The sequence below is a fragment of the Ambystoma mexicanum genome, chromosome 14 (assembly GCF_040938575.1).
Source record: "Ambystoma mexicanum isolate Mex_15411 chromosome 14, UKY_AmexF1_1, whole genome shotgun sequence".
Classification (NCBI taxonomy): Eukaryota; Metazoa; Chordata; class Amphibia; order Caudata; family Ambystomatidae; genus Ambystoma; species Ambystoma mexicanum.
Genome location: NC_090940.1, coordinates 406,922,888 through 406,938,074, shown reverse-complemented (window position 1 = coordinate 406,938,074; position 15,187 = coordinate 406,922,888). Strand labels below are relative to the sequence as shown.

Below are 15,187 nucleotides of genomic sequence, written 5' to 3'. Positions count from 1 at the left end.
CGTTGGCCAGGGTGTCCAGCACCCAACGGTCGGTGGAGATGGACTCCCACACGCTGATGAACTTCGTCCGCCGGCCTCCCACCGGGGTGCTTCGGTGGGGGCCCGACGCTACGGCCGGTTCAGTCCTGCTTGGAGGAGGCCTTGCCGCCCTGGCCTCCTTGACGACGACGGCGGGATCCTCCTTGCTTGCCGCGACCGCTGTAGGCCTCCTGGGACGAGGAGCGGGCCGCATGGCGGTATGTAGAAGAGCCACCGCTGGATCCCTTGGAGGCACCCTGTCTGCCTCTGGAGCTCCGAAAGGGCCGTTGATGGCCTGGAGCGACTCATCCACCGTCTTCCCCAAAAAGGTTGTTGCAGTCGAACGCCATATCCAACACTCTGGTCTGAACGTCCTGGCGGAAGTCCGTCGCATTGAGCCACCCTCGTCGTCGTAGGCAAACCCTGTTACCCATCTGGCGAAATCCGGTATCGGCAATGTCCGTTGCCACCGTTATGGCGTGATCCAACGCCACCTCGCCTTCCTGAAGAATCTGTAGGGCCTCCGCTCTCTTGTCATCCATCAGGAAGTCCAGCAGGGGAGCTAAACCAAAGCTCCCTGTCGTAACGGGCTACGATCGCTAAAGCATTGGCCGCCTTAATCGTCACCGCCGACGACTAAATGACCCGTCGTTCCATGGAGTCCAACTTCTTGCCCTCGCTGTCCGGCGGGGAAGTGGAAGTTGATGCTGCCGCACCCGCTGCATTCTTCTTTGCCAATGCCGAGATGACCGAGTCCGGCGTAGGCAGGGCCCTGAGGCACAAGGGGGTGGCGTCGGGGACCCGGTACTTCTTCTCGTACCTGTCCCTCTTGGCGGGCATCGTAGAAGGGTTCTTGAGGACAGCCAGCCCTTCGTCCCAGATGTCGTCGAGCATTGGCACTGCCAGCACCGTCTTTCTCTTGGCCTCCCGTCGTTGATAAAGAAAGCCTTCCTTCTTCTGTTCCTCCGGGCAGCGTTGGAAGAGCTTGGACACCCTGGCTATCATGGCGTGAAAGGAGCCAATTTCGTCGGGCAGTGAGGCCCGAGGGGGAGGCGATGAAGGAATGTCCGTTGTATCATCGCCACCGTCGTCGTCTGTCCCTGTCCCCGTCGCCGTATCATCCCGAGGGTCAGGCGAGGGGGATGAGGGGTCCACAGGCCTTGTGGGCACGAAGGGCGGAGCGGGATGGACTCTCCTCCGCTTGTTCGGGGGGCTTCCTGGCTTAGAATCCTCCGTCGGGGTCCCTGGTAACATCGTCCTTATCTCAGTACATAAGGATTGAATTGCCAACAAAATGGCCGCCGAGCTATCCTGAGGCTCTGGCAATGGCTGCGACGGGAGGGACGGTTGCTCCACCGGGCCTTCGTCGTCATCGCCATCCACGCTATCTTCGATCTCCTCAGCAGGCTCCTTCCCCTGGGATCGAACTTTCTCGAACCTCTCGTTGAGGCCCTTCACGGTTCCCACCAGATCCTCCTCAGAGGCTGATTCCGAGTCTGTAATGGCCACCGCCCCCCCCTCTTTTCCCGCCGGGGTCTTCACGGGGGTCTTAACGATGGGCTGGAAAGAGGATTCCCTCCGCGGTGGCAGGGATACTCTGGGCCCAGAGGCCGTCTCCACTAGCGTAGTCTCGGCCGGCTTCGCCAGGGCCGCAGCGACCACTTCGATAGAGGCCTTTGCCGGCTGGATCAAAGCCCTCACCACCTTAGGTGCGTCCTGGGCCTTCGCCTTGGGGGGAGGGTCAGCGCCTCGCTCCCCCTCGGGTCCCTTCGAGATCGACCGGGGCCGCTCCAGCAGCTTACCCGGGTTCTCAGACTTCCTCTTCCCCGAACCAGAGCGCTGGCTCGTGGTTGAACGTGCCGGGGAAGTCGCGCCCTGCCTGGCAGCCGAAGAGCCCAACCTTTCGGCACTCCCGGTGCCCGCGGACTCGCGGTGCTTGGCCTTCTGTTGGGCCCCCGTCGTCGGGGCGCCCTCACAGGACTTAGAAGCCTGCTCAGACTTTTTCTTCGCCTTCTCACCTGCTGTGCCCTTCTCCAGCCAGGCGGCGAGGCGGGAACGACGATCTTGCTTGGCCCGTTCCGAAAGGTTCTTGCTGAACGCACAGTCCTTCTCCACGTGCGTCCTGTCCTCATGAAGGCAGTAGAGACATCGCAAATGCTCGTCCTCCTTGAAAACATTTTGTAATCCGCATCCAGGGCAGCACCTTAACAGCTTGGTTCCGGGCGTCGAGCTTCCCTTGTCCTGGGCCATGTCCGTTGAGGTAGGCCGCAGATCTTACGGAATCCTCCAAGAAACGTAAACTCGACGAAAACTTCACCCTTGAGGGGCGTAGAAGAATTCCGAAACGGGTCCCCATTATTGGAAGTAGAAACGGTGGAGCTTGAGGCTCGATTAACCAAAAAAATGAGAAAATCTCCTGAAAACGCGCGAAAACGCAGCAAAAACGAGAGCTAAAGCACGAGGACTCCCAACACTTGAACGTGCGGTAGAAATCTGAGGATGGCTGCCAGAGGGGTGGCTTAGGGGGAGGGCAGTCATTGGCTGGGGGCAGTATGACCCAGAGATCAGTGATTGGTTACTACTAAGAAAGACAGATCAGAAACGAAACCGATACTGATTTTTTTCTTTATCGAGGATTCCCAGTCTGACGACGGGGAATAGTCATGAGCATGTGAATCCATGCCAGACCCCATGCTGGAGCAACAGCATTTTCTGTGTAAAACATCCATCACCACAGGGAAACAATAAAAAAAGCAGATCCTTTCTCATAGTCAGAGGATCGTAGCTCGGTGCAGGCATCATTAACAAGATACTCTATTCTTGTGAAACCAAAGTGCTGGAAAGCATTGTGTGTAGGAACGCATGTAAAATCGACAATGCAGCTCTGGGGTGTACCAGCCTGAATATTTTTTGCGTTTGAAATTATGTTCCAGATTCACAAACATTCTAGTGTACAAACGCAAACATGCAAGTCTATAGCAATCTATTCAGTGTCGCCGAGACATGAGAAAGATGGTGGCATATGGGATGGTTTAGGGATTTCCACATTCAACCTAACGTTTTTTTTTGAAGATTTTTACTTTGATGACTTGATAAAGTTCTAAGCAAGAACATTTTCCAAGACTCCTTGAAAGAAAGCCTTTTGTCTTGAAAACCAAATATTACTCAGCTCAGAGATGACTTACACCAAACACAATTTCCAATCAACTAAACCATCACTGCACTCTGCTTCGAGAGACACACTAGATAATACACCAGAAAGCAACATGTTTTGGGATTTTCTACCTGTTGTTGGATCCTCCCACAGTGCTGAAATCTTTGCCACATATGGCATGGATTTCTTACGTGGGCCTGACTTCAGGAGGACTGTGTCTCGAACCCTGATAATTTCACCATCCCGCTCCACAGCTTGGTAACTTTTGCGAACAGCAGGCTCAGGTTCGTTCTAGGAGAAATAGATGAATATTACTATAGCACAAGTACACTTGTAGAGCATACATCGGGTACATAAGGCATACATAGGCTGTTCTCCGTTGACAAACATCTAAATTTGACAGGTTGGCCGTTGTGTAAGCAAAACTAGCTGCGACTATCCATTTCATTTCTAGATTTGTAATAAGAATAATGTAAACCACACATTAACCCACAATCCTACGCAAACAGGCCTCTTTTGGCTGTTAAGACATCTGGCAAATGCCAGGCTTTCTTTAAATCACTGCTTATGTATGCTCCTTCAGAAGTCTCCATTGAGCCAGGGGTGAGGTAGCGCTTAATGAAAGAAGCATGAATTTTAGACTGTAGTCTACCAAGCCACCCCCTATAAATCCCCATTGATCAGTCACATGCCAACAAGCAACCTTTTCTGTCTGCCTGGGCTCAACATAAAATAACCTGTATCAACACCAAGGCCTCCAACCTGCACTACATTGGATCCCGCGTGACAAAGCAGGAAAGTAAATCATGTACAATGTCATGCTGCCTTGCAACCATCTGTAGTTATTTTATTGTTTCAAGTAAATAAAGGCAGAGCTTACAATTCTCAAGCCATTGTACCAGTATCAAGCACATTAACAATAGCTACTTCTTGCTTCTACCTTTTGAACTCTTACACAACCAAAATTAGCTATGTATACGTATCTTACCTCACAAGGTATACATACTGTTAAGACGGATTTCTGAACTCTGTCCTGGCGGCGCAGACGTTCAGAAGGCCAACCCAATTACTTGGAACAGGGTAACCTCTGGACAAGCCAGACCAATCAGGGTAGCGATCGCGGCGGTCAAGACAAGGTCTCAAGAGGGGTGAGGGTGACTGAAAGCCCGCAATGAGCACACAAAGCAAGGACACTTACAAATTACTCCAAACAGATGTTTCTAGTAAACCAACACATACCAAACCAATACAATATATATACAAATACAAACGAGTCTAAAGCGTTAGATGCACGAAATGTGTAGTCCACCTAGAAGGGGAGGAAAACAGGCAGTGCGAAATAATGATTAGACCCAGTCCGCCTAAGAGGCACCTAACTAAAAGGAAGTCCAAGCCCTATGAAGAGTGGAGCCTTGTGCTCAAAAGTACCTGCACACGCTGGTGCCAACGGGCAAAAAGGGGAGTCTCTTCGAGCGAATCGGGCAGTTCAGTTCAGTGCACAAATGAAGAACAACAGAGTTCCGCGACTCAAGCGCAGCCTCCACTGTGGGCAGAAGCAGAGCATGAGTACGGAAAGGCGTGCCGTTTGACACAACGGGGAAAAGCTATGGGCTCCTGCAGGAGGGCGACCAGTTCCTAGCTATGCTACTCACCGGTCCCCGATGCAAGCAGACCCAGGCTTCTCCGCGTCAGTTTCGGTGCTGGCAGGTTCAGGGGAGCAGGGGATGTCTCGTCGTCGTGTAGATTCTGCAGCAGCAGAGTTGAGTTAAAGATGTCCCAAACGAAGTGAACCCGCACAGTTTGTTACCACAGCAGGGCAACGGAGCGGCCGTGTGTATCTCAGCCAAATGTACACTACTCACTTCAGACCTGGGAATGCCAAGTGTACGAATCGTGTGAGAGTGACAAGGACTCGTAATACAACACAACCTGATGGCGGTTACAGAGCAAGACTCCTGGGTAGGCTGGTCAGTCTGCTGGATGGCCCAGAGACACTTCCGAAGGCTTACGTGCAGGAGATGGTGAAGATGCCGAGAATAGCTGTTCCCGCTATTCCAAGGGTCGAAGTACCAGTACAGGCCTTCTGGTTCAATCAGAGGTAGAAAGGGTTTCACAAAGCGACAGCAGTGCAGAGGAGCAGTTCTTCAGCGGGTCACCAGCGATTCCTCGGTTCAGCCTCGTGGTTGCAGGATACTTGGCTCCTGTATTCCTTTGTTCGTGAGAACTCAGGAGATCGACATGGTAGTGGCGTTTCCAGCCCCCTCTTATCCACGGTTCCCTTCGCGCCAAAACGGAGGGGACCCAATGGGAGATCCGCTCATCAAACACTCACACCATACGTGGACCTATCACGGACCACGGTGGTCCCAGGCATTCATACCACACTAGACTCTCTGGCACCCAGGATGTGTATTGGGACCAGACATCCCAGCCCACATCCTGGAGGCACACACAAGGCCTGTAGAAGCCTGCAAAAGCATCTGTGTTTCGTGGGAAAATACATGCCCAAATAAGGAAGGCCCCGGGTCGGCTCGACCTGGGGAAGGTGAAGGGGGCAAGACGGTCAGCGGACAGGACAAAGAGCCTCGTGGTCAGGCCATTTTGGGAGCCAGACCACCATTTTGGGCTAAGCGCGAGAAACGCGCTTAAAACGCCAAAAGGAGCTCAAAAACACAAGAAACGATCACTGCCAGCATTCCCGTCCGTGATTCACTTGCACCGATCATTTACAATCCAAAAAGAGTATCTAGGGCCTGTAGAAGACTAGAGACCCAAGAGAGCAGTAACTTAACTTACAGTGCCCTCTTGTGTCATGTTGCACGAAAGCTGCAACATGATAAAGAAACTACGGAAAACAATGTTCCATGGTACTGACTGTCTTAAGGGCATGTCGGTTTCCCCGTAAGAATGGAGCGAAAGCCCAGAGGAGTGCGGCAGAAGGCTGCACTTCTCTGGCAAAGTCTAGATCATGGTGAAAACAACAGCAAAAAGTTTAGGGGTTGCCACATGGAAGGAAAATTACCCACAATTAAGAAATCTTTCCTAACACATACCACCAACAACTGCTGCCAATAGCATATTGGTAAAACTACTTGACCTTGTTTAGAATGGCCTTACTCGTTTCCAACATATTGCAAGAGATGAAATAGTTTCCTAGCAGATTAAATGCAACATTACTTAGCCTTACCCAATCCCGAATGTTAATCTTTGGATGAAAGACTGAACTGGCACTGCATGAATTCCCCCTACCCCCAACTAAGCTGCAGACAGTTTGTTGTAGGAGCTTGCACTCACAATTGGGTAACAATGTTGGTTTTCTGACAAAGAAGCCAGGTCTTGTAAGACTGATTGATGCCTTTAGCAGGTGTCGAAGACATACCATACAATAACACCATAACGGTCTCAACCATCTACTGGCTAGCATTAAAAATTAATGGCGAAAGTTGACTGAGTTATGTTATGAAGCTTTTACACCCTGCCAATCAGTTTTTCATTATTGATACCTTGTCAGAGTAATTGGCATAGTGTGCCCTCCTTCAGTATAACCAGACTACAGTCTGGTGAGAAACAAACAAGGAAAACCAGTCAAAAGTGGGGGGGGGGGGGGTGGCGGTGGGGGGCAGAAGAAGCAGGAATGGGCAGGGATGCACCAAGTTAACAAATTTGAAAGATAAAATGCGATTGTTGTAATAGGATTGTATAATTAGGAGTGCATGCTTAATCGTAGGTGCAATGGATCAGGCAGAATGCCGATCTGGAAAAAAGATGAAAAGAAGACATATGGTAATAAAAAAAACTTTCAGTGTTCGTGTTTTCGGGTACTATGGAAGAGGTACTGCAAATGGTGGAAGGATGATTGTGCAATGGCCCCTTACATGTGCCTCGGAAGCCCTTGAAATGTGTAGGCCAGACTTGTCAGGTAGTGTTATTCCCGCAGCTGCTAATTCTAGGCATAAACACCAAGACAACTATCAGACGTGACAGAGCCATGGGTAAATCCTGTAAAAAGGAGCATGCAGGGAACCAAAATGGGAGAAAGGTTACATGAAAAAAGGAAATGCGAATCACTTTACACAAGTCATGAGTTAAAGGCCTCACACCATGAAGGCGAATCACTGATACGAACTGTGGGAGATGTGGAGCTGAAGAATTAGTATGAATTAACTGCAGTGTAAACACAACTCCACTACCCTAGGTCAAATGCCCGATATAAGCGAGTATGACCCATATAAACAATACCACACTAACAGAAATTCACAGACCTGCTATGGGGGTCAGAGTACAAATAAGTTATGAAACTCATGAAAGTATAAAAGAGGTTATGCAATATAAATAAATAAGATACCCTTGGCTATTAGGCAAACATATAAACTGACGTGAGACTCGTTGATTCCGAAACTTGGCACAAACTAATTAAGTCAATGTTTCTCCTCTAAAACGATAGACACAAGGATCAAGAAAAATGATATAGTAAACATTAAATATGTACATTTTAAATAGTAAATATGACAGGTCCATAGAGTGATAAGTTAATTTACATGAATTATGTATTCAAGTGATCTACAACTTCCGCCGACATATGATATCAATATGGCTTGAATTTTCAGACAGTTTGACTCATTTTGAGAAAGTACATTTTTTAAAAATAATGCCACCTCCTTGTTAATTGTGCAACTGTCACACTTGTTAAGGTATCACTGATCATATGTACACTCCGCTGGTAGTGAGGTGCTACTTTTAGATGCTAAAATGTCATATAGAATTGTATGCGCTGTTTGTTCTGCGTTTTGTCATTAGCGAATTCATCTGTTCTTCATCGGTATGCCCTGCTGAAATTGAGTGGGTTTCTTTGGACCAATAAATACAATGTCATATTTATGGTATGTGCAGTATATGTTATGTTGCTTTGTTACTCTTGTTTTGAATGCATATTTTTAACTTTACCAAATCACAGTTTTCTTGTGTTTTTATGCAAAGTATAAAGATGAGGAAGGCCACATCATTACTTACGTTTCATGTTTTTTATAGACTATTTTAATTAGGTCCATGTACACAACAGTAAACAGACGCACAGGCACAGTAACACAGCAAGAAAGGATGGAAACTCTGCATTATACATTAAAACCAGCATATAGCAATTAATTGAGGTTCAACAGTACCTTCCTACTTCCCGCCAGTAGAGCATTGTGTCTTTCCCCTAGTTACTTGACATAAATCATCAATCACACTGTCCTCTCTTGTACCTTAGCTCTCAGGTATATCCGCCTCCCTCGTGGATAGCATTTCCTGTACCGGGCCCCACATGTCCTAAGGTCGAGAGCCCAGGGGTATTGTCCTGCAGACTCCTGCTCCATATCGCAGCACCATGGCAGGTCATTTATCCATTTGGACAGGGAAGGGGCTCTAGGGCTTGACCAGAGCATCAGTATACACTGTTCGCCAATATCAAACCCATGATTCCTTCCCTACATTCTCCGTTCCCTGCAACATTATGTGTTTTACTGACCTATGCAACTGTATTCACTCTGCCCTTTTTCACTGTTTATTCTCTGTTCTCTCCTCTCCCTTCTCCCTTTCTTTTCGATGCACTTATTCTATCAGAATTGTTCCTTGACCTAGTATGATAGCAACAACGTTTGTCTCCTCCCCCCTCCCACCTCCCATACTTGCCCCCCACCCCAGCACTATCTGAAATGCCGTCAGGACTAGTACAATAGTCGCTTGTTTTGTTCCTCTCCCTCCTTCTCATCCCTTCTCCTCTTGTAAAATTCCAGCTCTACCAGAAATGTCAACAGGCCTAGTACAGTAGTCGCCTGTCTGTTTCTCATTCCTTCCCATCACATACAACTGAGAACACTTAGTGGAACCTTACAGTTAATCATGCCCACCATTATTTCCATAACCTGTGACCAAAAGGTAACTAAATGCAGACGGCTCCAAATCATATGCATGAAACCTGCATTTTCCCCCCTTGCATTTGAGACATCTCCCCTCACCATTGTAATCGAACTTTGCATGAACCACACGAGACAAGTATGCTCAGTGTAGTATTTTAAGCTGGATTCATTTAAACCAGGAGTTAATTGCCCCTTTCTTAGACTGTACACACATTGATTCCCATGTTGCATCCCCCAGCTCCTCGCCTATGTCCCTCTCCCATTTTGCTCTATTTACCAATTCTTCATCTGGGACTTCATTTAAAGCTGTGTCATAGATTGTAGCCACTAATCGTTAATTTGCCGAGTTTACCAGGAGTTTCAGCATGGGGACCACAAGTGGCTCCTCCGGAAATAGTGGCAACAACTCTCCGAATGCCTCCCTAAGCCTATGGAATTGAAACGCCAACCCAAATGTGTCCCCAAGTTTGCTCTTAACCTGCCGAACAGATCGATTCTCGCCATCACCCCTGAATATAGCATCTTGACACAGGATCTAACGTATGGAGGAACCCCTATCTTTTCAAGAACTGCAAACAAATAATCACAAGCCACTGAATCAAACATATTTTCCATATCCAAAAGTGCTGCTATTGCCTGAACCAACGGGTCCACTTGTGCCATTACCCCAAACAATCTCCTCAAATTAAGGGACGTGCCAACGGGCTGATTGGTAGAGTGGTAGAGAGATTTAACAAAACCCTTAAAATGATTGAGGAAATTGGTAGATGAAGATGGGAAGGACTGGGATCGCATGATCCCATGGGCCCTATTTGCAGTAAGAAAAGCCCCTCAGGCATCCACCAGATAGTTTCCTTTTTAATTACTTTACGGTAGAGAACCATGAGATGTCTTAAACATGCTCCGGGAGACCTGGCAGGAGAGAGAAGAGGCACCTATTCCGTTCTCACAGATGGATACAAGATTGCGAGAACATATGAAACTCGTCCGGAGTCTAGTCCACACTCACACGGAGAAAGCTCAAGCCCAACAGAAGTCCTAGGACAAGAGGGTGAATTTCAGATCGTTTTCAGTAGGTCAGAGCCTCGTACCTACCTCTGAAAATAAACTTGTCTCAAAATGTCATGGGCCATATGAGATGCTAGAGCAAACAGGAACCTGCACCTTTAATATAGCCCAACACGATAGAAAACAAAAGACCCACCTTTATCACGTAAATCTCCTAAAGGAGTGGAAAGAAATTTCTTCTGCCAAATCCTTCTCGATATTGTCTTGTTTGGTACCCGAGGAGATAAACAACTCTGACGTATTCCCCAAGAAATATCTAAACAAAAACAAGAAGATCTGAACAACCTTATTATGGCATTCCCCAATGTATTCTGCGAGAACCCAGGGAGAGTACATGGTACTTATTATATCAGATCTCCAAAGGCAAAAGCGGTCCAATTGAAACCATATAGACTCCCAGAAGCCTGAAAACAAATAGTGGTTGAGGAAGTGAATAAAACGCTGAATGTAAACATTATCGAGCCCTCTTCCAGTCCATGGTCCTCCCCTATTATGTTGGTAACTAAACCTGATCACTCTTGGAGGTTTTGCATAGACTTCAGGAAGGTTAACGCCATCTCTGCCTTCGATGCCTATCCTATGTCACGCATTGATGAGTTAATAGATACATTTGGAAACACCACATTCCTATCAACCCTAGATTTAACCAAGGGATATTGGCAGGTCCCACTACATGGACCTGATAAGGAAAATACAGCTTTGACACCCCTGGGACTATTCCAGTTCAAAGGCCTCCCTTTTGGCCTGCATGGGGCCCCCAGCAACTTTCCGACTCACGGACAGGATATTACAACCCTAATCCGTTTTCTGTGGGGCTTATATTGACGACATAGTAATTGATAGTAAAACTTGGGAAGACTATCTTTTCCATCTTATTCTTTTGAACCCTGATTTTTTCTTTGCAAACATTTCTCCTTTTTACACTTTTTGTACAATATATAGGGCAGGCATTAGGTTTTGCTAGCATAGGCCATTTTGATTTGACAGACTCCATTAGGACTGTTTTGTTTATAGTTTGATGGTCGAGACTACTCCCATCTTAGTCATAGGGTAAACTTACCAGGTTACTCACCGTAGTGACCACCTTATTCCTAGTCCATAGTCCCCTTTCCTCCATACTTATGGGACATCTCTCCGTCCTGTGGGACGGGACCAGAGCACTTTGTAAAAAGCATCCAAAAAATGTTTCCAAAAATGTGTCCTTCCTCTGTTTCTTGCGCGGGGCCCGGCTCGCGGCTGTAACCCCGCCCACCTTGACTCCGCCCCACTCATCGCCCATCAGTCCTTTTCTATCGCCAGGTCAGAGACCTATTAGCAATAACAGAGGAACCTTATTAGAGAGGACGGCGGGCGGGCGTTTGGAGGAAAGGGGACTATGGACTAGGAGTAAGGTGGTCACTACGGTGAGTAACCTGGTTATACTCGTACGTCTTATCCCCTTTCCTCCATACTTATGGGAGATTCCCAAGCACTCCTTACAGGAACTACGGGTGGATGGAAAAAAAGAAACTGAGCATCAGCTCTTGAGCTCATGTCAAGACAATAATGCTTATCGGAAGGCCCAAGTAGCTGCCCTAGCGATGGACACCCAGGGGACATATTTCTGAAAAGCAACCACGGCTGCCTTGCCCCGCACCAGGTGTGCATGAATACCCTTAGGAGGTTTCAGCCCTTGGACGGTGAAAGACTCTGTGATGCTGGAGGCGATCCACCGAAAAATAGTCGCCTTAGACGACTGCTTACCCTGAGGGTTACCGAAGGTCACAAAAAGTTGAGGACTCCTAAGTTCAGAAGTCCTGTCCAGGTAGAACTTAAGAGCTCTTCTGACATCAAGACAGTGCAGACCCTTTCAGCCTCTGAGGCAGGGTTCGGAAAAAAGACCGGTAGGGAGATCGACTGATTCAGATGGAATTCAGTTACCACCTTCGGTAGAAAGGCCGGGTTTGTCCGCAGGACTACCTTGTCCTTGTGAAAGACCAAGAAAGGATGCTCCACTGACAAGGTCTGGAGCTCACTCACTCTCCTCGCTGACGTAACGGGGACCACAAAGGACACTTTCCAGGATAAGTACTTGAGGTCCACCGTGGCCATTGGTTCAAAAGGTTTATGGCACAGCGCCGTCAGGACTACATTTAGGTCCCACGGCGGATGCGGACTACGAACCAGAGGGTAGAGGCGTGTCAAGCCTGCAAAATGTCTCTTAACCATTGGGTTACACAGAGAATAAGAACTAATTGGTCTGTAGAAAGATAAGCGGAAACCGCTGAAAGGTAAGTTCTGCATGATAGAACGTGAACACCTGACTCTGCTAGGGAGGACACAAAGGACAGTACCGTGTCAATCGTTGCCAGCCTTGGATCCAATTGCTTCTCCAAACACCAATGACAGAACCTGAGCCATTTACTCCTGTATTGGGATCTGGTCGAGGGTTTCTTGGCTGCCTGGATAATACGCATGTTATCCGTAGACAAGTTAAGATGCTCTAAAGACTTGAACTCAGGCACCATGCCGCCAAGCTGAGCGATTGTGGGGAGGGGTGCCACATCTGCTGTTCCCCTTGATGAAGAAGAACGGGAGTTACTGGTAACCTGATCGGCGGATACACCGACAGGTGTTGGAGTTCTGAGAACCAAAACCTGGCCGGCCACCACGGGGCTATGAGTAGAAGCGAACAGTTCACAGAGTTCTTGAGCTTCCAAATTGCCCGATGGACTAGAGGCAGAGGCGGGAAGGCGTAAGCTCTCATGTTGTGCCATGGAATCTCGAGAGCATCCCCCAGAGTGGAGGCTCCCAGCCCCCCTCTGGAGGCATACTGAGGAAGCTTCTCGTTTACCGCCGTAGCGAAGAGGTCCACCTCTGGTGTGCCCCAACGGGAGAAAATCAATGAGAGGGCCTCCGCCTTCAACTCCCACTCGTAGCTGACCACTGTGCGCCGGCTGAGGCCATCCGCTGTAACATTCAGCTGGCCCGGGATGTGTACTACAAGCAGCCAGACACCATGAAGCACTGCCCACTCCCATATCTGGATAGACAGGTCCACGAGGGCGGGGGGGGGGGGACTTTGTTCCCCCTTGCTTGTTGATGTAATACATTGACACCACATTGTCCATGCGTATGCGGACCACCTTGTTGGCAATGAGCGGTCTGAACGCCTTGAGCGCCAGAAAGATCGCCAGAAGCTCCAAATGATTTATGTGCAGGAGCTTGTCCTGAGGCAACCAGAGGTCCGAGACCTGAAGAAGATCTAACGTCGCACCCCACCCCAGAAGGGAGGAGTCCGTCGTGATCGTCACCATGGGGGCTGGGTCCTGAAACCCCGCGCCCCCGACAGCTTGCTGAGAGATGACCACCAATCCAGGTCCACTCTCATGGAATCCGGAATCATTATCCGCTTGGAATCCGGGTCCATAGCCTGACGCCAGGAACTCCGAAGAGCCAACTGGGTCCGTCTCATCTTGAGAAGAGGAAGAGCCAGCACACACGAGGCCATGAGGCCCAGAAGCCTCTGGAACCACCAGGCCGACATGCTCTCCGACTGCGCAAACATCTAACACGTGGCTAACAGATCCGCCATCCTGTCCCCGGTCAGGTACACTCTGCAGTCGATCGTGTTCCAGCGAAAACCCAGGAAAATCAAGTCCTGCGAGACTGTCATGGAAGATTTCCGCCAGTTCACCGACAGCCCAAGATGGAACAGGAGCTGAAGGAGAGACTGAAGATTGCCCGCTGCTTTCAACTGACAAGGGCTGCTTAAGAGCCAGTCCTCCAAATACGGATACACCTGGATACCCTGCAGACGAAGATAGGCCGCAATCACCGACATCATCTTCGTGAAGACATGCGGCGCCGAGCTGAGACCAAAAGGAAGCACTCGAAACTGGAAGTGCTCCTCTCCCAAAGAGAAATGGAGATATCTCCTGTGTGGATTCCAAATCAGAATATGCATGTACACATCCTGAAGATCCACCACATTGAGCCAATCGCCCATCTGCAAGGAGGACTGTATCTGGCTGGGCGTGATCATCTTGAATTTCTCTTGGGGTAGGAAAAGATTGAACTGGGAAAGGTCTAGGATGGTGCGCAGGCCAGCCTGGTTGGGTTTGGGCACCGTAAACAGCCGGGAATATAAGCCCTCCCCTCGTTCCCTGAGACAATGGTCCTTGGGTTTTGAAAGGGGTCTTAACCAGGACCGACAAGGACTTAGCTGTCTGAGTGCCATCATTAGTCTTGGTGAGCTCTACATCTGTTGTAGAATGAAAAAGCTCCTTACCATCGAACGGAAGGTCCAAAACCTTGTCTTACACTTCTTTGAGAATTTAGTGGCATGCAGCCACGCCTGCCGTGAGGAATCAACCCCCAGCATAAGGCCCCGAGCCGAGGTGTCTATGTGATGAGCCGCAGCCTCCAGGAGATCCTGGGCCAAGACCCTGGCGTTGGATAATCCCGCCTTAAAGTCTTCCAGTTTCTCGACCGGGATGAACTCCTCAAACTCCGACAGACCTTTCCACATCCGCATATTAGCCCCCGCTAACACCAGTTCGGCATTGGCCTGCCTGAACTGCAAGGCCGAGTTGGCGAAAATCTTTCTCACGAGGGAGTCAAGGAGCTTATCCTCCTTTCCCAGAACTCTGAGTAGCCGTCGTGGAAGAGGATGCTGCAGGCCTGGACTGCAAAGTGGCTGCAGCCACCACGGTGGAGGAGAGGGGCGGACAAGACGACAGGGCCAACTCTTCCGAAGAAGGTAGCCTGTATCGCGCGTCAATTTTCTTATTGACGAAAAGTCCAGAGTGTGGCTTTTCCCAGACCCTGCGGACTTCGGCCAGAACGTCCTTCTGCAAGAACGGGCCGGTATGCTCCAAAGGAGACAGGATGAACGCCCCAGAAAGCACGCCCTCCTGCGGGGCGGGTGCCTCGGGCATTGGAACATCTAAGAAGCACATGTCCAGTACCCGGTCATGAAAAGCTCCAATAGAGCAGGGCAGGTCCTCATTGTCCTGATCGCCTTGCGCATCATCCGACAGGTCAGGATCCTGCTGAGCCATGTCGGGCG

At 49.2% G+C, this 15,187-nt stretch overlaps 1 protein-coding gene across 6 annotated transcripts in view; it reads right to left on the bottom strand.

Moving 5' to 3' along the window:
* Positions 1 to 15,187, bottom strand: part of BAHD1 (bromo adjacent homology domain containing 1) — an 841,837-nt gene that overhangs the window by 127,083 nt on the left and 699,567 nt on the right. For all 6 annotated transcript variants that reach the window (XM_069637539.1, XM_069637538.1, XM_069637541.1 and 3 more), the window contains one exon: positions 3,304 to 3,463. In XM_069637539.1, the coding sequence (XP_069493640.1) occupies positions 3,304 to 3,463 (160 nt within the window). The remainder of the gene's footprint in view (positions 1 to 3,303; positions 3,464 to 15,187) is intronic.